This window comes from Myotis nattereri, assembly GCF_964212035.1.
Source record: "Myotis nattereri genome assembly, chromosome: 9".
In the NCBI taxonomy this organism is placed as follows: domain Eukaryota; kingdom Metazoa; phylum Chordata; class Mammalia; order Chiroptera; family Vespertilionidae; genus Myotis; species Myotis nattereri.
Window position 1 is genome coordinate 82,831,916 of NC_138084.1, and position 21,400 is coordinate 82,853,315.

General features: G+C 43.1%; 1 protein-coding gene across 1 annotated transcript in view; it reads left to right on the plus strand.

Annotated features, from left to right (window-relative positions):
- ARHGEF12 (Rho guanine nucleotide exchange factor 12) overlaps nucleotides 1–21,400 on the plus strand; it is a 132,722-nt gene that overhangs the window by 93,677 nt on the left and 17,645 nt on the right. Inside the window, exons 25-31 of the mRNA XM_081098582.1 lie at nucleotides 273–419; nucleotides 1,383–1,468; nucleotides 11,231–11,356; nucleotides 13,009–13,123; nucleotides 15,413–15,513; nucleotides 18,927–19,004; nucleotides 20,749–20,824. Coding sequence (XP_080954708.1) covers nucleotides 273–419; nucleotides 1,383–1,468; nucleotides 11,231–11,356; nucleotides 13,009–13,123; nucleotides 15,413–15,513; nucleotides 18,927–19,004; nucleotides 20,749–20,824 — 729 coding nt within the window. The remainder of the gene's footprint in view (nucleotides 1–272; nucleotides 420–1,382; nucleotides 1,469–11,230; nucleotides 11,357–13,008; nucleotides 13,124–15,412; nucleotides 15,514–18,926; nucleotides 19,005–20,748; nucleotides 20,825–21,400) is intronic.

Sequence of the window (21,400 nt, forward strand, 5' to 3'; positions counted from 1 at the left end):
CAAAACAGTTTATAATGATGTTTTTCATTTGCCAATATTAAACTCTTAGAGCCAATATGTAGGTGAGTTCTGTGGATAAAAAAAAATGACTTCACCTTTTCTAAACTATAAATGGTTGTTATATAACTTATTTGCTAGTTAATTCCAGCTGAAGCCTTTAGGAATATGGGCTATAATATTGTAATAACTGCGTGGTGTGAGATGGGAACTCGACTTTTAGTAGAATTATTTTAAGTGCGGCCACATGTTATATTTATTTCTTTTCTGTTTAGAATTATTTTACACTGAAAGAGCTCATGTTCGAACATTAAAGGTTCTTGATCAAGTGTTCTACCAGCGAGTATGCAGAGAGGGAATTCTGTCACCTTCAGAACTAAGGAAAATTTTTTCGAACTTGGAAGATATTCTTCAGCTTCACAGTAAGAGAAATTTACTCTGATCTTTGTCCCTAACATTTCAAATATGTAAAAGAGCACAATGTAATGAAGTGATTGGATCTTTGGATAAACCTTCACCCCATTCCCACACCAGCCTTTTCTATTCAACGTGTTAACACAGGACTCGGGATCAAATGTCAGTGTCTAAGCTGAAAAACATGAGTTGTCAAAACTACCCTTGAAAACTTCCTATCAGTTATAGTGTGTATGTTTTTAAAAATACACATCCCATGTAATAGATATGGATAAATGCATTTTGCAAATAGTAATACGCAATAGATAACCCGTGGTGGTGTCATTTCCATGAATTAGATCATTTCATTGTTTTATTGTTTGCTTGGGACGCTCGAGTGACTACAGGGGAGCTCTCTCCTGCTGGATCCCTGGTGGTGGTCATCGCGGACTTCATGGCCGTGTGCCCGTTCCTCTCTGAGTTACTGTTCCCCGTGTCCCTTCGTGGTTCATCTTTTTTCACCAGGAATGCCATCACTGTCCTTCAACACCTGCCACCCTATGCATGCCTTCTCACTTCTTTGGGAATGATTTTAGGTTTCACCAACATGCATTGTCAAGTTCAGGCTAGATTATGTCCATTGCCTGTGAACATAGACATTTTCAGAGGAACAGTAGGCAGAGTGACCTGCATTATTTAAATTCAAGTACTTTATAAGTATGGTTATAGATGGAGTCTTAAATTAAATGACTATTTGATATATCTATCTTGTATGTAATTTGCTATTTTCCACATTGTTTGGTCCTTTACCATCTGTTTTTCAGATAGAGCTCACAAATACCTAGATGTGTAAGAATTGTGTCCTGGTTTGTACTTAAGGAGATTAGAAGTAGCTATACTACTCGGAGTCTTTTCCTTTTAATTTAAGGTCTTGGTACTACCAGTAATGAGTATATGCTTACTTTTTTTTCCATTTTACTTTTCCCCTTGAGTTGGGCTGAATGAGCAAATGAAGACTGTTCGAAAGAGGAATGAGACCTCTGTTATTGATCAAATTGGGGAAGATTTGCTGACCTGGGTAAGGAAATTTGCTATTTTACTTAATACTTCTATAGATATTTTATTATCAGGTTCTAGGTTAACCCTTTGAGTGTTTTTTGCCAAAAGTGCCAGAAGCACTATCAAAGAAAGCTTCGAAATGGCGTCCAGTTCTAAGTCTGCTTTTATTAGTGATGATGATATTGCTAAATATGTCAATGTAGTAAAGGTTTCCTTAAATTTTTGAATATGTAACTTCATTTACTTGCGATTCATAATTGTTTTTCCTAAACTGCTGTAAAATCAGCAAAAATGCCTTGGCAATTTTAGCATAGTTCCTAGGATATTGGTTGGCACTCAAAGAGTTAAGTAATTAACATTTCCAAAAATGCGAAGTCATCTACTTTGAAAAGGTAATGTAAAGATGAAGAGTCCAGAATATGTATTCTCTGGTTAATGTCTTCTTTAAGTGCTCAATCCACTAAGTGCTCTTTTTTCACCAAACACTGTTTCTTTGTGTTTTAAAGAATATAGCATAAAATAGATCCTCATAAAAATAATTTAACTGATATAATTATTTTTACATAACTGATCTAATTTAGCTCTCTGCTGCTGTCCATATCTCAGAATTTACTGCACAGCATTAGACAATTGTAGATCCAGAACTACCATCACAAAAGTAGACAAGTGAAAATTACTTTGTCTTATTTATAACATAATAAAAGAGTTCAGAGACTCTGGTAGCTATTTATTGAGTTGTTTTTTCTATTTGTCCATATAGACCTCTCAGTATATATTTATGTGCCAAGCCCTGTGCTGGGGAATACAGTAGGAACCAAAACAGACATGGCTCCTGCCTTAGTGAAGCTTATAATTAATTAGAGGCCTGGTGCATGAATTCGTGCACCAGTGGGGTCCCTCGGCCAGGCCTGTGGGATCGGGCTGAAACTAGCTCTCTGACATCCCTTGGGGGTGTCCCAGATTGCAAGAGGGTGCAGGCCAGGCCGAGGGACCCCACCGGTGCACGATCGGTGCCTGGGAGGGACACGGGAGGACTCCAGGGTGTGTCTGGCCTGTCTCGCTCAGTCCCAATCTGCCAGACCCCAGCAGCAAGCAAACCTACCAGTTGGAGTGTCTGCCCCCTGGTGGTCAGTGCATGTCATAGCGAGTGGTTGAGCGGCCTTAGCATATCATTAGCATATTACGCTTTGATTGGTTGAATGGCCAACCAGACATTTAGCATATTAGGCTTTTATTATATAGGAGATGGGGAAATTGTCCTTAGTTATTTCAAGCTTAATGAGTGTTACAATAAGGGGAGAGTACAGGTTGTTATAGGATTATATAGCAGGAAGACCGAAATTAGAACATACAGAAAATCTTCCTACAGGAAAGGGGGTTTGATTCAAACCTTTAAAGAAAGTACTAAAGTTAAGGCGGTGGATAATAAAGTACATCACATAGTCTGTAAAATCTTAGCACAGGTTTGAACATAAACTGTTTAGACGTGCCCATAGACATTTATTTCAATATGTAGCTTGCCATAAGATTTTGGTAATTCTACAATGATAAATTTTAGTAGTTCACTAAAATATACTCTTGATCTTACGGCTTTCATTGATGGTGAGATCATGGTCTAGATTAGAATCTACCAATCCAGTAGTACATCTCTTCTTAGCCAGTTAACTCATAGAGCAGGGTTAGGGAACCATAACCCAGTCTCATCTTGCCCTTACTGCACTTCCAAAAGCATTTTCTCCCTTAGGCCCACTCGAGGACTATTGTTATTAAGGAGGTTTACTTCTTTGAAAAGGTCAACTTATTCTTTGGCTACTCTGAGATAGTCTGAGTCGCTTTGTTTTTTTGATGTCAATGTAGCAGCGAAAGTTATAACTGAGTTCTGTTGGCTTGTTAGCAAGCACACTACTCAACTTGAAACAAAAAATTTGTAGTATGACAAATTGTAGCATCAATTTTCATGTCAAATATGGATTAAAAAGTTGTAAGCCATATGGACTTGATATCAACCTTGATTTCTAAGCAGTTTAATATACATTCATATCAAATAGCATTCAAACCGAGTTTCCAGTGAGATTCCGCATTCATATAGGAGAGAAGCGCACTCCGTCCTCTTCTCAGAGCCCATGGGACGACATAAATCTCTCCACATGTTAAAACAAAGTGGAGAAACCTGTTAATAGAATGGGACAAAAAAACCCTTATTTTAATACATGTAAAAAGAAGTATATTCTTTTAACTTTATTTTCCAATTTCAGTTGACATTTATATTACTTTGTGTTAGTTTCAGGTGTACAGCACAGTGACTAGATCCGCCGTGGGCAAACTACGGCCCGTTTGAAATGAATAAAACTAAAAAAAAAAAAAAACCAGACCGTACCCTTTTAGGTAATGATGTTTACTTTGAATTTATATTAGTTCACACAAACACTCCATCCATGCTTTTGTTCCGGCCCTCTGGTCCAGTTTAAGAACCCATTGTGGCCCTCAAGTCAAAAAGTTTGCCCACCCCTGGACTAGACAATCACATACTCTACAAGTGTTGTCCCAATATTTTCAGTCCCCACCTGGCACCATTCACAGTTATTACAAATGATTGACTCTACTCCCTATGCTGTACTTTACATCCCCGAGACTATTTTTTAAAAAATATATTTTATTGATTTTTTACCGAGAGGAAGGGAGAGAGGTAGAGAGTCAGAAACATCGATGAGAGAGAAACATCGATCAGCCGCCTCCTGCACATCTCCTACTGGGGATGTGCCCGCAACCCAGGTACATGCCCTTGACCGGACTCGAACCTGGGACCCTTCAGTCTGCAGGCCAACACTCTATCCACTGAGCCAAATCGGCCCCAAGACTATTTTATAACTACCAATTTGTACTTCTTAATCTCTTCATCTTTTTCACCTAATCCCCCAAATCCTCTCCCCTGTGGCAACTATCAGTCTGTTCTCTGTATCTATGAGTCTGTTTCTATTTTGTTTGTTTCTTTATTTTGCTCTTTAGATTCCACCCATAAGGGAAATGATGTAGTATTTGTCCTTCCCTGGCTATTTCACTTAGCATCATACCTCCTAGGTTCATCTATGCTGTTGCAAATTTCCTTCTTTCGTATGGCCAAGTAATATTCCATTGTATGTATGTACCACACCACTCACTTATTGATAGACACTTGGGTTGCTTCTATATCTTGTTTATTATCTATGATCATAAAAGCATAATATGCTAATTAGACTGGACATCCTTCTGGACAACCTTCCAGGTGAAGCTGGGGCTGTGTGGGAAGCCTGGGTCTCAGGTGCCTGCTGATGGCTGGAGGGAAGCCCGGATCCAAGGTGCCAGAGGGAAGCCAGTGCCGGTAGCCAGGGGAAGGAAGGCCTACTCTTGCACAAATTTCATGCATCGGGCCTCTAGTATCTATACTAAAAATAGCCTAGGTGGTCCTCACGCACTCATGCATCACATCCTAACGTCATCACAAGATGGCCATCACAAAATGGCCGCAAGCGGAGGCCGGGCCCAGTGGAGGAGGTGGGTCATGGCAGGGGAGGGAAGTTGGGGGTGATCAGGCTGGCAGGGGAGGGCAGTTGGGGCGATCAGGCCAGCAGGGGAGTGGTTAGGGGGCGATTAGGCTGGCAGGCAGAAGCAGTTAGGGGCAATAAGGCAGGCAAGCAGTTAGGAGCCAGTGGTCCCAGATTGTCAGAGGGATGTCTGACTGCCAGTTTAGGCCCAATCAGGCCTAAACCGGCAGTCGGACATCCCCCAAGGTCTCCCATATTGGAGAGGGTGCAGACGAGGCTGAGGGACACCCCCCTTCGTGCCTCTAGTTGTAAATAATGCTGCAATGAACATAGGGGTGCATGTATCTTTTCAAATTAGTGCTTTGGGGTTCTTTGGATATATACCCAGGCGTGGCATTGCCAGGTCATAAGGTAGTTTTAATTGTTTGAGAAATCTCCATATTGCTTTCCACAGTGGCTGCACCTGCATTCACACCAACAGTGCACAAGGGTTCCCTTTTCTCCACATGCTTGTCAACACTTGTTTGGTGATTTATTGATGATAGCCATTCTGACAGGTGTAGGGTGGTATCTTGCGGTTTTAATTTGCATTTCTCTGGTGATTAGTGACTTTGGGCATCTTTTTTTTTTTTTTTTAAATATATTTTATTGATTTTTTTTACAGAGAGGAAGGGAGAGAGATAGAGAGCTAGAAACATCGATGAGAGAGAAACATCGATCAGCTGCCTCCTGCACATCTCCTACTGGGGATGTGCCCGCAACCCAGGTACATGCCCTTGACCGGAATTGAACCTGGGACCTTTTAGTCTGCAGGCCGACGCTCTATCCACTGAGCCAAACCGGTTTCGGCTTTGGGCATCTTTTTAAATGGCTATTGGCCATCATCTGTATATCTTGTTTGGAGAAGTATCTATTCAGGCCCCTGCCTATTTTTAAATTGAATTGTTTGCGTTTTTTGGCGTTGAGATATCTGAGTTCTTTATAAGTTTTTTATATTAACCCCTTATCAGATGTTCATTGCTGAAGATACTCTGCTATTCAGTAGGTTGTCTTTTTGTTTTGCTGATGGTTTCCCTTGCTGTGAAAAACTTTTTAGTTTGATGTGGTCCCATTGTTTACTTTTTCTTTTGTTTCTTTTGCCCAAAGATATATGTCAGAAAAAAATATTGCTAAGAGAAATACCAGAGATATTACTGCCTATGTTTTCCCTAGGAGTTTTGTGGTTTGAGGTTTTATATTTAAATCTTTAATCCATTCTCATGTGTGTCGTAAGAAAGTGGTCTAGTTTCATTTTTTTGCATGTATCTGTGCAATTTTCCCAACATCCTCTATTGAATAGATGTTCTTTACCCCATTGTATGTTTTTCCTTGCTTTGTCAAATATTACTTGACTATATAGGCATTGGTTTATTTCTGGGCTCCCTATTCTCTTCCAATGATCTTTGTGCCTGTTTTTATGCCAGTACCAGGCTGTTTGGATTACAATCGCCTAGGAGTGTAGTTTGATATCAGGTAGCGTGATACCTCCAACTTTGTTCTTTCTCAAGATTGCTGTGCCTATTCAGAGCTATTCTGGTTCCATATAAATTTTTGGATTATTTTTTTTCTGGGTCTATGAAACACACCATTGGTATTGTGATAGGAATTGCATTGAATCTAGAGATTGCTTTGAGTAGTATGGACATTTTAACGATGTTAATTTTTCCTGTCCATGAGCACAGTGTATAATGTTATTTACATTTTTTGTTCAATTTCTTTCTTCAGCATCTTATAATTTTCCAAATACAGGTCTTTTACCTCCTTGGTTAAATTTATTCCTAGGCATTTTTTTTTTTTGAGGCAATTCTAAATGGGATAGTTTTCTTAGTTTCCTTTCCTGATAGTTCATTATTGGAGTATAAAAGTGTCACCAATTTCTGAATATTAACTTTGTAACCTGTTACTTTGCCAAATTCATTTACTAAATCTAGTAGTTTTCTATAGATTCTTTAGGGTTTCCTGTTTACAGTATCATGCCATCTGCAAATAATTACCATTTGACTTCCTCCTTTTCACTTTTGCTGCCTTTTACTTCTTCTTGTCTGTTCGCTGTGGCTAGGACTTAGAGTACTATGTTGAATAAGAGTGGTAAAAGTGGACATCCCTGTCTTGTTCCTATTATTAGGGGAAATGGTTTTAGTTTTTCCCACTGAATATGATGTTGGCTGTAGGTTTGTCACCTATGGCCTTTATTATGTTGATGTATGATCCCTCTAGTCCCACTTTGCTGAGAGTCTTTATCATAAACGAATGCTGGGTTTTGTTGAATGGTTTTTCTGCATTGATTGATATATGATTTTTATCCTTCATTTTGTTTATGTGATGTATCGTATTTATTGGCTTGTGAATGTATTACAAACCTTGTATCCCCGGATAAATCCCACTTGGTCATTGTATATGATCTTTTTAATGTATTGCTGGATCCAGGTTGCTAATATTTTCTTGAGGATTTTAGCCTCTATGTTCATAAGGGATTTTGACCTATAATTTTCTTTCTCTGTAGCATCTTTGGAATTAGAATAATGCTGGCCTCCCAAAAAAAAGCTTGGGAGTCATACCTCCTCTTGAATTTTTTGACATAGTTGAGAAGGATGGGTGTTAGTTCTTTTTTGAAAGGTTGGTTAAATTTGCTTGTGAAGCCATCGGGTCCAGGACTTTTGTTTGCTGGGAGTTTTTTGGTTACTGCTTCAGTTTCATTAGTTGTTATCCATCTATTCAGGTTGCTAGATTTTTCTTGATAGAGTTTTCAAAGATTGTATGTTTCTAGGAATTTGTCCATTTCTCCTAGGTTGTTCTATTTGTTGTCATATAGTTGTTCATAGTATTTTCTAACAATCCTTTGTATTTCTGTGATGTCAGTTGTTCCTTCACCTCTTTGATCAATTTATTTGGGTCCTCTTTGTTTGAGAGAGGAAGGGAGAGAGAGAGAGAGAAAGAGAAACATCAATGATGAGAGAGAATCATGATCGGCTGCCCTTGCACGCCCCCCTCTGGGGATCAAGCAGCAACCTAGGCATGTGCCCTTGACTGGAATGGAACCTGGGAACCTTCAGTCTGCAGACATTCTATCCACTGAGCCAAACGGGCTAGGGCCTGTTTCTTGATGAGTCTGGCTAAAGGTTAATCAATCTTATCTTTTCAAAGAACTAGCTCTTGGTTTTATTGATTTTTGTATTTTATTTTTATTCTCTATGTTACTTATTTCTGCTCTGCTCTTTATTATTTCCTTCCCCTTATTCTGGGCTTTTCTTGTTTGTTTTTTTATTTTGTTTTTCGTATTTATTTTTTGTTGAGTTCTTTTTATTCTCCAGGTGTAGTGTTAGATTGTTTACTTGAGATTGTTCTTCTTGAGGTCGGCCTGTGATGCTATGAACTTCCTCTCAGGATTGTTTTCACTCTGCCCATAGCTTTTGGGTTGTTATGTGTTCATTTTCATTTGTTTTTAGGTAGTTTTTGATTTCTTGTTTGATATTAGTATCCCATTCGTTGTTTAATAACATACTATTTAGCCTCCATGTGTTTTAATGTTTTGGTTTTTTTTTTTTTATTACAGTTGATTTTTAGTATCATGCCATTGTGATTCAAGAAGATGCTATATAAGATTTCAGTCTTCTTTTATTTGTTAAGAATTATTTTCTGTCCTAACAGTGGTCTATCTTTGAGAATGTTCCTTGTGTTCTTGAATAGAATGTATATTCTGCAGCTTTGGGATGAAACGTTCTGTAAATATCAATTAAATCCATCTGATCTAGTGTGTCGTTTAAATCTTTTTTACATTGTTGATTTTTTTGTTTGGAAGATATATCTATTGATGACATTCAGGTGTTAAAGTCTCCTATTATGACTGTACTAGAGGCCCAGTGCACGAAATTCGTACACTCAGGGGATCCCTCAGCCCAGCCTGCGCCCTCTCACAGTCCAGGAGCCTGGCTGAGCAGCACACCCCCTGTGGGAGCACACTGACCACCAGGGAGCAGCTCCTGCATTGAGTGTCTGCCCCTGGTGGTCAGTGCACATCATAGTGACCGGTCGTTTATTATATAGGACTAGTAGCCCAGTGCACAAAAATTTGTGCACTCGGGGAAGGGGGTTAGGGATGGGGCCAGACCCCTCAGCCTGACCTGCACCCTCTGTCATGTTCTGGGACTCCGGCCACTCCTGGCCTAAGCACAGGCCTACAGGCTTGGGGTGGCCTGGCTCCCGAGGCCCCATTTTATCAAGAGAACGAAGTCGGCGTTAGTTACAGCCCTCACCGAACCCAGTACAATGCGTCTGTGCATACAACTACCTTGTTCATGTGCCTGCTTCGCCCTACTGAATCACTAACATCTTGAGGACATAGCTCTGTCTTATCCTGCTTCACCTTCAGTGCCTGGCCTGGTGCCAGGGACCTGAGAGGGTTTGCTGAGTGAGTGAGTGAATGAATGAGTGAGTGAGCGAATGAATGAGCGAGTAAGTGAATGAGCAGGCAGCTACGGGGCAGGAACTTCTGCCGTGTGAGGTTTGCGGAGGCTCGCGTCGCTGCCCCTGGCGTCAGCCCCGGGGATGTGAGGCTCGTGTTCCCAGCGCTGGCCCTGGGGATGTGAGGCTCACAGAGGCCTACCTCTTTGGGGCGATGGATCATGGGGCTCCCACACTGTGACAGGGCACAGGCAAGGCTGGGGGACTCCCCCCCCCAAGTGCACAAATTTTATGCACCGCACCCTAACTGGTTTGGCTCGGTGGATAGAGCGTCGGCCTGTGGACTCAAGGGTCCCAGGTTCGATTCCGGCCAAGGCATGTGCCTGGGTTGCAGGCACATACCCAGTGGGGAGTGTGCAGGAGGCAGCTGATCAATGTTTCTCTCTCATCGATGTTTCTAACTCTCTATCCCTCTCCCTTCCTCTCTGTAAAAAATCAACAAAATATATTTTTTAAAAAATTTCATGCACCGAGCCACTAGTTATCCCCGATTACAATTCCACTTGTATGTGTCCTAGTTGAAAAAATACTCTGAATTTATCTGCACATGCACTACAAAGGGATTTTTAACAAAATATCTTCATGTACAAACTTTTGAAAATATGGCTTTAAAGGGAAGAGTATATGAAAAGTTTATTTGTAAATCATGAAAGCAATTATTACAAATATAAACCTGGTTATGAAAATTTATTTGACCTCTACTTATAAGAGCGCTCTAGCCCTAGCTGGTTTGGCTCAGTGGATAGAGCGCCAGCCTGCAGACTGAAGGGTCCCAGGTTAGATTCCAGTTAAGGCATATGCCTGAGGTGTGGGCTTCATCCCCAGTAGGGGGCGTGCAGGAGGCAGCTGATCACTGATTCCCTCTCATCATTGATGTTTCTATCTCTCCCCTCTCCCTTCATCTCTGAAATAAATTTTGAAAAATGTTTTTTTTTATAAAAAAAACAGTGCCTATTAGGAGTTGAAGCACTTGTTAGGTGTTTCATCAGAAACTTTAAAATTATGGCATATACAAACTTAAATTCATATATTAAAAATACCAGTTTAAAAAAGTATAATTTTTAGTAAGAAATTCGCAGGCCCTTGGATCTTCCACAAGAGAGATGTGCAGCATAGATGTCTCACCTCTACACAAGTGAAATAGTGGATGATTTAATTTCATTGGTGCCCCGGAAAGTTTTGACCTGACCTAGGTTTCAGAGTACAAAAGCAAGCTCTAATGCCAGGATCTTCTTCCTGGAGCAATAAGAGAGTCATTTTTGTGAAGGTGTCAGATTCTAAGAAAATGAAATTGTAACCTCAGTCTTTTTTACACTTTTTTAAATTTTATTTATTTTAATTAAATTTATTGGGGTGACATTGGTTAATAAAATTATGTAGGGTTCAAGTGTACAATTCTATGACATAGCATCTGTATGTTGTACTGTGTGTTTACCACTCACAATCTCTTACGTGATTATGTCTCATAATTCCCCAGTGCCAACCTTTCTGTCTAGCATAGTATGTAAGCGGCATAGCCCGGAAAGGGGTAAGTGTGCAGGCTACAGGAAGAACCAGTAGAATGTAATTAGGAAAGGTTCGGCCATGTCAGGATCAGATGTTTTCATAGAGAAACATGGATATTCCACATGCACGTGAAGTTCTTTGTTTCTTGTCTTCTGAGAATATTTACTAAAATACCTGAAGGCTTGTGTCCTCTCGCGCACGGTGTTTGGCCTGCTGTCAGCTCACACCCCGGCGGTTCTTGGTCTCTCGCGCAGTTCAGTGGGCCTGGGGAGGAGAAGCTGAAGCACGCTGCCGCCACCTTCTGCAGCAACCAGCCCTTCGCCCTGGAAATGATCAAATCTCGTCAGAAAAAGGACTCTCGGTTCCAGACGTTTGTGCAGGTGAGTTTAGGGTGACTGTGAGAGAAAAAATAGTTTTACCAATTGTAGAGTCTAAGCCTGTCTTTCACAAGGGCTATATCTATGTGAATGCTTTTTAAAGCTATAACTGCCCTCTTAAATTACTGATGGTAGAAAGATGATCTTGGGATGGTGAAAAATAAAGAGTATATTTATGATTAAAATACTTGACATAGACGTTCACATTGCCATGGAGATATTGTCCCGAAATGGCCATGCACACTATTAAAATAATATCATCAAAACATAGAAATGGGTTTACAACAAGCCCAGAGAAGAACATAACAGCAGCCATACGATTGAGGTATACATGGGCAGTGATCAAGGGTCAGTGAGCTACAGCCCAGGGACCATATCCATTCTCTTGCTTGTTTTGGTCAATCATTTTATTGGAAAACAGTCAGGTAGTTTTTTATTGCCAGATAGTAAATTACTACAAGCAAAGGAACGTAACACACTGTCCGTGCATGATGCCCTGGTGTGAGTTGAGGAGGACATGTAGTTCAGCTGGGTCCTCCCTTCACCTGTAGTTCTCACCTGGGCTGGGGGTCCTCTTCTAGGCCCACTTGTTAGCAGAATTCACATCCTTGTCAATGCATAGCTGAGATCCTCGTCTGTTGTCTTGGCTCCTAGCCGATGCCGTATCTGTTTGCTTCATGGCCCCTGTGGGCAGTTTGGAAGGTGAGTGTTTGCTTTCTTCCAGGCGAGTAGGAATGCATATCCCTGACGGAGCTTTTCTTTAAAATAAAGGCTCCTTTGATGAGCCAGCCTCACCTACGACAGACTTCAGAAGTCCCCCTGTAGTAGCCCAGTCCGAGCTGTGCTGTCCCACCCGACGCCAGGTTCTGGCCACAGCACGGGAATGGGACTATACAGGTGTGGGCACCAGAGGGAATGTGGGGGCCATCTCAGAACTTCTAATACACATCGCCACGTTCATTCATTGACATATTGGCTGCTGTTGTTCTAAAACAGCAGAGTTGAAAGTTGTGCAGAGACTGTAAGGCCTGCAAAGCCTCAAATGCTTTATTGTCTGGCACTTTACCAACTGCAGGTCTGCCTCCTTGGGATGGCAGCCGGCATATCAGCTCAGTTGGTTCGGTAGGAATGCCAGTTATAAGCACATGAAAGTAGAGTTTCTGAATATGTGAAGATAAAACTGTGTTATCCCAAGAAAGTAATTCTTGGAGTTGATTATGGATGCTCGAAGTTGTTGCTTAAACAGATAACAAGCCATTGGTCTAGTGATGAAGAGAAACAAGTGTAGTGTGGCAGTGGTATGTCTTAGCATGTGGTAAGTTTTATTTAATTACCAGGGCTGTGATGCTATAGCCCAGCCGTGGGCAAACTACGGTCCGCGGGCTGGATCTGGCCCGTTTGAAATGAATAAAACCATTGAAAAAAAAGACCGTACCCTTTTATGTAATGATGTTTACTTTGAATTTATATTAGTTCACACAAACACTCCATCCATGCTTTGGTTCCGGCCCTCCGGTCCAGTTTAAGAACCCATTGTGGCCCTCGAGTCAAAAAGTTTGCCCACCCCTGCTATAGACACTTATGTAATGAACATGTGGTCCATGATAGGTGCCCTCCTAATAACCAGGATCATTTCCCCCCTCCCTTTCATGCAGGATGCTGAGAGTAACCCACTGTGCCGGCGCCTGCAGCTGAAGGACATCATTCCCACCCAGATGCAGAGGCTCACCAAGTACCCTCTCCTCTTGGACAACATTGCCAAGTACACAGGTCAGCACTCATGGAAATTCAAAAGCGTAGCAACAAAACTACAAACGTCTCTCAGAGCATTCTGGTGCCTGAAGGTTCCCAAATCCTAGAGCAAAATCCTATATAATAAAAGAAAAACATGCAAATTAACCATCACTCTGTCACTCCACTACACTCACCAGCCAATCAGGAGCGAGTATGCAAATTAACCCAACTAAGATGGCAGTGGCCACAGAGCTGGAGCGAGCAGGAGGCTTGAGTTGCCCCCGGCGATGGAGGAAGCCAAGCGGTTCCCTACCTACCCCTCTTCCTCCTCCTCTCGCTGCCCACATCCACTGCCACCCACCCCCAGTTCCCTGTCCCAGCCCGAGGCCTGGCCCTGATTGGGCAATTGGGACCTGCCGGCCCGGGGGAGGAACTGGGAGGTTGGCTGGCAGGCCCTGTTCAGGTGATCGGGTCCTGCTGGCCAGGGGTGGTGGGGGAGGCCACCACAGCAGGCAGGCAGCAGGCCGATTGGGGCCTGCCAGACAGGGGAAGGGACCTGGGAAGTTGACCTCCAGCCCTCGGCCCCCCTGGGAAAGGGGCCACATCTGCCACCCACCCCTGTTCCCTGTCCCAGCCCGCGGCCTGGCCCCAATCAGGTGATCGGGGCCTGTGGGCTGGGGGCAGCTCCTGTGTTGAGCGTCTGTCCCTGGTGGTCAGTGTGCATCATAGTGACCGGTCATTTCATCGTAGCGATTGCTTAGTCACACACACACACACACACACACACACACACACACACATATTCTAGGGGCCCGGTGCATGACATTTGTGCACTGGGGAAGGGGTGTCCGTCAGCCCAGCTTTCCCCCTCTCACATACTGGGAGCCCTCAGGGGATGTCCTAGTGATGGCTTAGGCCCGCTCCCTGCTCCCCTTGGGGATAGGGCCTAAGCCGCAGTCTGGCCTCCCTTTGTGGGAGGTGACCGGGCTGATCAGGGGAAGGCACCAGCCCCATCACCCCGCTGCTGCAGCCACTGCCAGTCACCGCAGCCAGCAAGGTTTTTCATCAACATGGGCTCCAGTCCCTTCACCGTAAAAAGAGGACAACTTTCTTTAGGCATTTTAAGATGTGTCTTTCATATATTAATAATTTCTTTATTACTTCTTTTTATCCTCACCTGAGGATATGTTTTCATTGATTTTTAGAGAATGGAAGAGAAAGGGAAAGACAGAGAAAAATCAAAGTGAGAGGAACACTTTGATTGGTTGCCTCCTGCATGAGCCCTGCCCTGGGCCCCGGCCAGGGAGGAGCCTTCAACCTAGGTACATGCCCTTGGTCAGAATTGAACTCAGACCCTGCCATCAGCAGGCCAAGCCATTATCCACTGAGCCAAACGGGCTAGGGCAGGATATGACATTTCTTAACCCTCCAGCAGCAGACCTTCGTTTTTTTCACCAGGAGTATGGTGGAAAAACCCTAGATCACCTTTTTGGATTCTTATTACCCAAGTTACTAAGAATATTACCAGTGGCATACAGGGAGCTAAGCCAGTGATTGGTCAGAAAAGGTGTTTCCTCTGTAGTTCACACCAATCGCCGGCTTGGCCCCCACCCGCCCCCAGGCCTGATGCCTCTGGCCCAGGCTTCAGGCCTGGGCAGGGGACCCTCTCTCCCCCCAATCACTGGGTCCGCCCTCGCCCAGGCCTGACGCCTCGGCCAGAGGTGTCGACCCCCATCACCCTTCGATCACAGGATCAGCCCCTTGCCCAGGCCTGATGCCTCAGCCAGAGGCGTTAGGCCTGGGGAGGGGACCCCCATCTCCCCCCCCCATCACCGGCTCTGCTCCCTGCCCCGGCCTGATGCCTCTGGCCCAGGCTTCAGGCCTGGGCAGGGGACCCCCATCTCCCACCCCCCCTGATCACCGGCTCTGCCCTCGCCCAGGCCTGACACCTCGGCCAGAGGCGTCGACCCCCATCACCCTCCGATCGCTGGATCGGCCCCTTGCCCAGGCCTAATGCCTCCGCCAGAGGTGTCAGGCCTGGGCAGGGGACCCCCATCTCCCCCCGATCACCAGCTTCTGGGGCTGGCCTGCGGCCCAGGATGGCGGCTCACGCTGGCAGCTGCGCTGTACCACCCTACCTGTAGTATGCAAATTAGCCGCCATCTTTGTTGGCGATTAATTTGCATATTGTGTTGATTAGCCAGTGGGAGGTGTAGTGAAGGTATGGTCAATTACCATGGTTATTATTAGATAGGATACACACACACACACACACACTTTTTTCTGATTTCCTCCATTGACATTTGGATTTTTGCCCTTGTTTAGAGTGGCCAACAGAAAGGGAGAAGGTGAAGAAAGCAGCTGATCACTGTCGTCAGATCTTAAATTATGTAAATCAGGCTGTCAAGGAAGCAGAAAACAAGCAGGTAAGAAGGGAAAAGCAAAAAGATAGAGGATGGCATAGTGAGAATATTAAATTAGCATCACCTGGAATCTGTGAAATAGTAATTGAAAACCTCACTGCATAACTGCAGGGTGGACGTTCGTTAGCTTCACATCGTCGGTGGGTCTGGGTCACTTTGGGCAGAGTATGAGAGTTCTGGCTGACTGTTCGAGCATCTCCAGCTGCGTGTTTGCTTGTCCATTCATGGATTCAGTGACCGTGGAGCATCTGTGGGTGCTGAGTGTAGGGCACAGAGAGATTAAAAAGTGAGCACAGTGCTGGCCCACACTGAGCTTTTTTCTAGCAGGACGGAATGTCATTGAGCAGATCAAAGTGCAAGTGTTTTATGTCAATGTTGATAACTTCAATGACGGAGAATTTCAGGATGCTAGGAGTGTAGGCCGCTGGGTGGATTCCCGGTCAGGGCACAGGACCGGGGCTGCGGGCTGGATCTATGTTTCTCTCTCAGATGTTCCTATCCCTCCCTCTCCCTTCTTCTCTCTCCAATTAAAAAAACAAAACAAAACTTTAAAAAAAAAAAAAAGCATGGTCTGTTTGAGGAACTTAAAGATGAGATTATTGTGTTTATCATGATGAAACGCAAGTCATAGTGGCATGAAATGAGGTGCAGTGGGGATGGGCCATATCATGCAGGGCTCTGTACCAAGCATATCAGACTCATGGCCTGCGGGCTGAGGCATGCGGCCTGCCGGCTGGGAGTTTGACATGCTTGCTGTAGACCCTGTTTAGAAACGTTTCTATTCTAAGAGCAATAGGGCTTCATTATAGACGTTCAAGAAGGAGAGGGGCCTGCTCGGGTTTTCACTTTATAAGTATCAGCCATCTACTCTGGAGAAAGGGCTGAAGGGGGACGAGAACGGATGCAAGAGCTCACGGGTCTCAGTGCCCAGGACGATGCCGGTGCTCCAAGCGGTGCTAGGCTTAGAGAAGTATTTAGAAGATGGAATTGACAGAGTGTGTTGCCTGACTTAGAGAAGGATTTGAAGAGAGAGAATGTGAGGAATAAACCAAGGTCTCTGACTTGCACATTTGGGATGAGTGGAGGAAGACTGAGTTCATTTGAGACATCAGGGAACATGCACAGTAAGCAGTTGGCTTCATGGGCCCAGCTCTCAGCGCACTGGACCGAAGATCAGACACAAGCGCACAGAGGCCTCCTGAGTCTGTGGACCTGGATGTAATCTTTAGGAACTGAATATGATGATGACTCTATTGGTGAGGCGATAGCAAAATGGGAACTTGCCAGTGTGTGATTCGAGTAAAAAATAATCAAACGCCAGAGGGCAATACTTATGTAAATTAAAAATACACATATTCATATATCCTTTGACCCAGCCATTCTTTTCCTAATTATTTACCCAAGAGAAATGAATTTATGCCCAGAGACTTATAACATTGTCTATAACATTAACCAAATGTGGTGTAACCATAAAAGAAAATAATACTAGCAATAAAAAGGAAGGGCCTGCTGAAGGAAGCATGGATGAACCTCGCAAACATTCCAGAGAAAGAATCCAGACACGAAAGGGCACACACAGGTAGTCAATTGTTTAGGGTGTCTCTCACACTCCAAAAGGTTGCCGGTTTGATTACTGAACTAGGTTGCGGGTTTATTCCCCGGCTGGGGCAAGTATGGGGGGCAACCAATGGATGTTTCTTTCTCATATCGAGGTTTCTATCTCTCGCTGTCTCTCTCTCCCTCCCACCCCCATCCCTTCTTCCTCTCTCTCTCTAAAACCAATAAAAACATATGCTTGGATGAGGATAAAAGAAAAAGAAGAGTATATACTTATAATTCTATGTATGTAAACTTCCAGAACAGGATAAACTAATCAATGGGGGGAAAGCCAGAAAGGTGGTTGTCACTGGGCATGTGGGGACAGACACTGATTAGGAAAATATGAGAGCAGCGGCATTTTATAAGTTGATAGAGTTTGCACAGGTGCACTTGCGTTTGTAAAACGTATGGAAAGCTACATTTAAGATGTGTGCATGTCGCTGTTTGTAGATTTTAGTTTATAAAAAGAACTGTAAAGAAATATTGAATTCTTGTTTATACCAGGAATGCTAAAATGTTTAGAGGTAAAGTGTCCTGTGTCTGCAATTTATTTTGAAATGCATGCAAAATACAAAGTGGATTGATGGATAGAGGGATGAGGATGACTAGAAGGACGGGTATATGACAAACAAAAGCAAGTGTTATTTGTAGAATGTAGGTGGGAGGCATCTAGGTAATCACTGTACACAGTCAAACTGTTCTGTGTATTTGAGAATTTTATAATCTTGGGGAAAATGCATGTACCCTTTGAGCTAACAGTTCTTCCTTTAGAAATTTATTCTGTAGTTGTATCTACACATGTGGACAAAAGTATATGTTAAGGCCATTTTATTGCAGTGTTGTTTGTTAGAAGATTTGAAGTAACCTGCATTTCCTTCAGTAATGAGCTATAGTTCATTCAGAGTTGAATACCATGCAGTCACTAAAAATATGAGACCGCTGTTTCTTTCTATATAGGCTAATGTGGGACAGTGTCCGAGATCCATTGATGAGTGATATGTACATATAGAAAAGTGTATATAAATATATTAGGCTACCATGTCTTTTGTTGAAGGATATATACACACAACATGTACAGAGACAAGCATACGCATGTATTCTATTTGCTTAGAATTTTTCTTACAGGCTGCCCAAGAAATGGGCATTCCTTTAGAGCACATTGGGGTGGAGAGGCAAGCAAGCAGGGTGGGGGAGACCTACTTTTTACTCTGTGCCTTGCAGCAGCTTCTGAATTGTGTGTCATGTACATGGTTTACATCAGTGATTCCCAAAGTGGGCGCTGCCACCCTCTGGTGGGCGCTGCAGCGATCCAGGGGGGCAGTGAGGGCCACAGGGGCATTTGTTTTAACTTTTTTTATATTACCTTTCTATTCTGAGTTCAATAAATAGTTTCATAATTTCAAACTTCAATGTTTCTAATTTACACCTTTCTTTACTATATTTTACGAAAAAGGTAGAAACATTAATACATATATCTTTCTGTTTAATTGCTATTAAAATTTAAAAAAAATTAATTTCCAGGGGGCGCTGAGTAATATTTTTTCTGGAAAGGGGGCAGTAGGCCAAATAAGTTTGGGAACCACTGGTTTACATGCTCAGAAAACAAATACCAGCTTGTGAGTCCGAAAAGATTGAAGAACAGCCAGAGGTAAGACAGGAGCTAGGAGAGCTCTCAAAGCCCAAGGAGAACTGAAGGAAGATGGAGCGTCCGTCTGTCTGGTATCGCACAGAGCTCAGTCAGTGCCGTGTGACTTAGGAGCAGGGAAGGCTTTGAGCTCCGCAGCAGTAACCTTTGCTCTGTCCCGTCTGCTTCTCAGCGTTTAGAGGATTATCAGCGCCGCCTTGACACCTCCAGCCTGAAGCTGTCCGAGTACCCAGACGTGGAGGAGCTCCGGGTGAGACATGGTCGGCAGTGACCTGGACCGTGAAATCACTGCTCCAGGCTCCGTTCTTCCTTCTGAACGCTGTGTCCCTGGGGGCTGCTTTGTGTAGTCTGCCCCTAAGGCAGCGGTTCTCAACCTGTGGGTCGCGACCCCTTTGGTGGTCGAACGACCCTTTCACAGGGGTCGTCTAAGACCACCCTGCATATCAGATATTTACATGACGACTCATCACAGTAGCAACATGACAGTTATGAAGTAGCAACGAAAATAATTTTATGGTTGGGTCACCACATGAGAAACTGTATTAAAGGGCCAGAAGGTTGAGAACCACTGCACTAAGGAATGTTTTCTATGGGAAACTTTTTTGATAAAAATTTGCAAGAGACGAAAAAACATTACTTGTTAGGTTATATTATTGTGTTGTACAGTTTGAGTAAGAATAGGGCTGTTTGCTATGGGAACTTTCCAGATTATTGAGTGAAGCAAGGTAATTATTTTTCCATGAAGTTCCTCAGAAAGTTGAAACCATTATGCAAATGATAGGGAAATATTTATTAATTGTCACTCTGGTACATGCGGCCTTTCTGTTAATCACTATTTAGGATTTTAAATCTTTCTTACATTGTTTCACTGTTGGTTGTTTTGGCAGATTAATTTGGTGGCTGTTAAAACTTCCGTGTCATATATAGCAATTTACCAACAAGCATGCTTGTGCTTATCCCCGGCCAGAGAGCGAGGTTTTCCTAGAGCTGCTTATGCTAAAGGCGACTCTCCGACGCCACCGTTCCTCCCGAGAGCGAGCCTGAGTGCTGCTCCTTAGACGTTCCCTTGCCACCAGAACCTGGGACTAGAGGCGTCTTACAGACCAGCTTAGCAACATCCTCATCTGGTTATTGATAGAAAATGCAGGGATGGTGAGAATCTGATGGCTGAATGCTCACAGCTTCACTTTCATAAGCTGGGTCATCTGTTGAGAGAGATTTAGAAGGCAGCACTTCTGAGAGTTTTTTTAGAAAATGTTATGCAGCTTACTTGACCTTACTGTTTATTTCATTTTCAGTAGTTGACAGATATCAATAATAGTGAATGTAAGTGGTATTTTTATACAGTAGGTCTTCGGGTTTCGACGGAGATCCGTTCCTCCGGCACAGCGTAACACGATTTTTGCCGTAAATCGGAACCCACCTACATAAGCACCTATGTCACTCACATGGAGCACATACACAGCAGTAATGAAGTGAAATGGTAAAATAAATTTAAAAGAAAGATAACAATTTCTGACCTTTACTTGTGGTAAATAAATAATAAAAAATATAAAGCACATATGTACATATGTCAAAATGACGGAACTTTTTTTAAATATAAATAAATGAGAGATGGCGACATAACCACGAAATGACATATGTCGAGTCAGACATAACCCGAGGACTGTCTGTATTAAGAATTTCTTGAAGCCGAAGCCGGTTTGGCTCAGTGGATAGAGCGTCGGCCTGCGGACTGAAGGGTCCCAGGTTCGATTCCGGTCAAGGGCATGTACCTGGGTTGCGGGCACATCCCCAGTGGCGGGTGTGCAAGAGGCAGCTGATCGATGTTTCTCTCTCATCGATGTTTCTAACTTTCTATCTCTCTCCCTTCCTCTCTGTAAAAAATCAATAAAATATATTTAAAAAAAAAAGAACTTCTTGAAAAGAGACTAAAATATTACCTCACTAAGAACTTAGAAAGAATTTCTGTATAATTCTTTTTATTTTGACAGAATTTGGATTTAACAAAAAGGAAGATGATTCATGAAGGACCATTGGTTTGGAAGGTGAATAGAGATAAAACTATTGGTAGGTCTAATGTCTGTCAGTTTTGGGGAGAGTGAAGAAAGGAAAATAATAGGAAAGTTGTTGTTTTTTTTCTATTGATATCATATTATCTTTTATTTATTTTTTTAATTGTTTTATTGCTTAAAGTATTACAAAGGGTATTACATATGTCTCCTTTTTTCCCCCACTCTTGACAATCCTCTGGCCTCCCCTACCCCCCAGTGTCTTATGTCCATTGGTTATGCTTATATGCATGCATGTAAGTCCTTCAGTTGATCTCTTACCCCCCCCCTTTCTTGCCCCCCTACCCTCCCCGGCCTTCCCGCTGCAGTTTGACAGTCTGCTCAAGGCAGCTCTGCCTCTGTATCCATTATTGTTCATAAGTTTATAATGGTCTTTGTTATCCATGAATGAGTGAGATCATGTGGTATTTTTCCTTCACTGACTGGCTTATTTCACTTAGCATAATGCTCTCCAGTTCCATCCATGCCGTTGCAAATGGTAAGAGTTCCTTCTTTTTTACAGCAGCATAGTATTCCATCGTGTAGATGTACCACAATTTTCTAATCCATTCATCTACTGATGGGCACTTAGGCT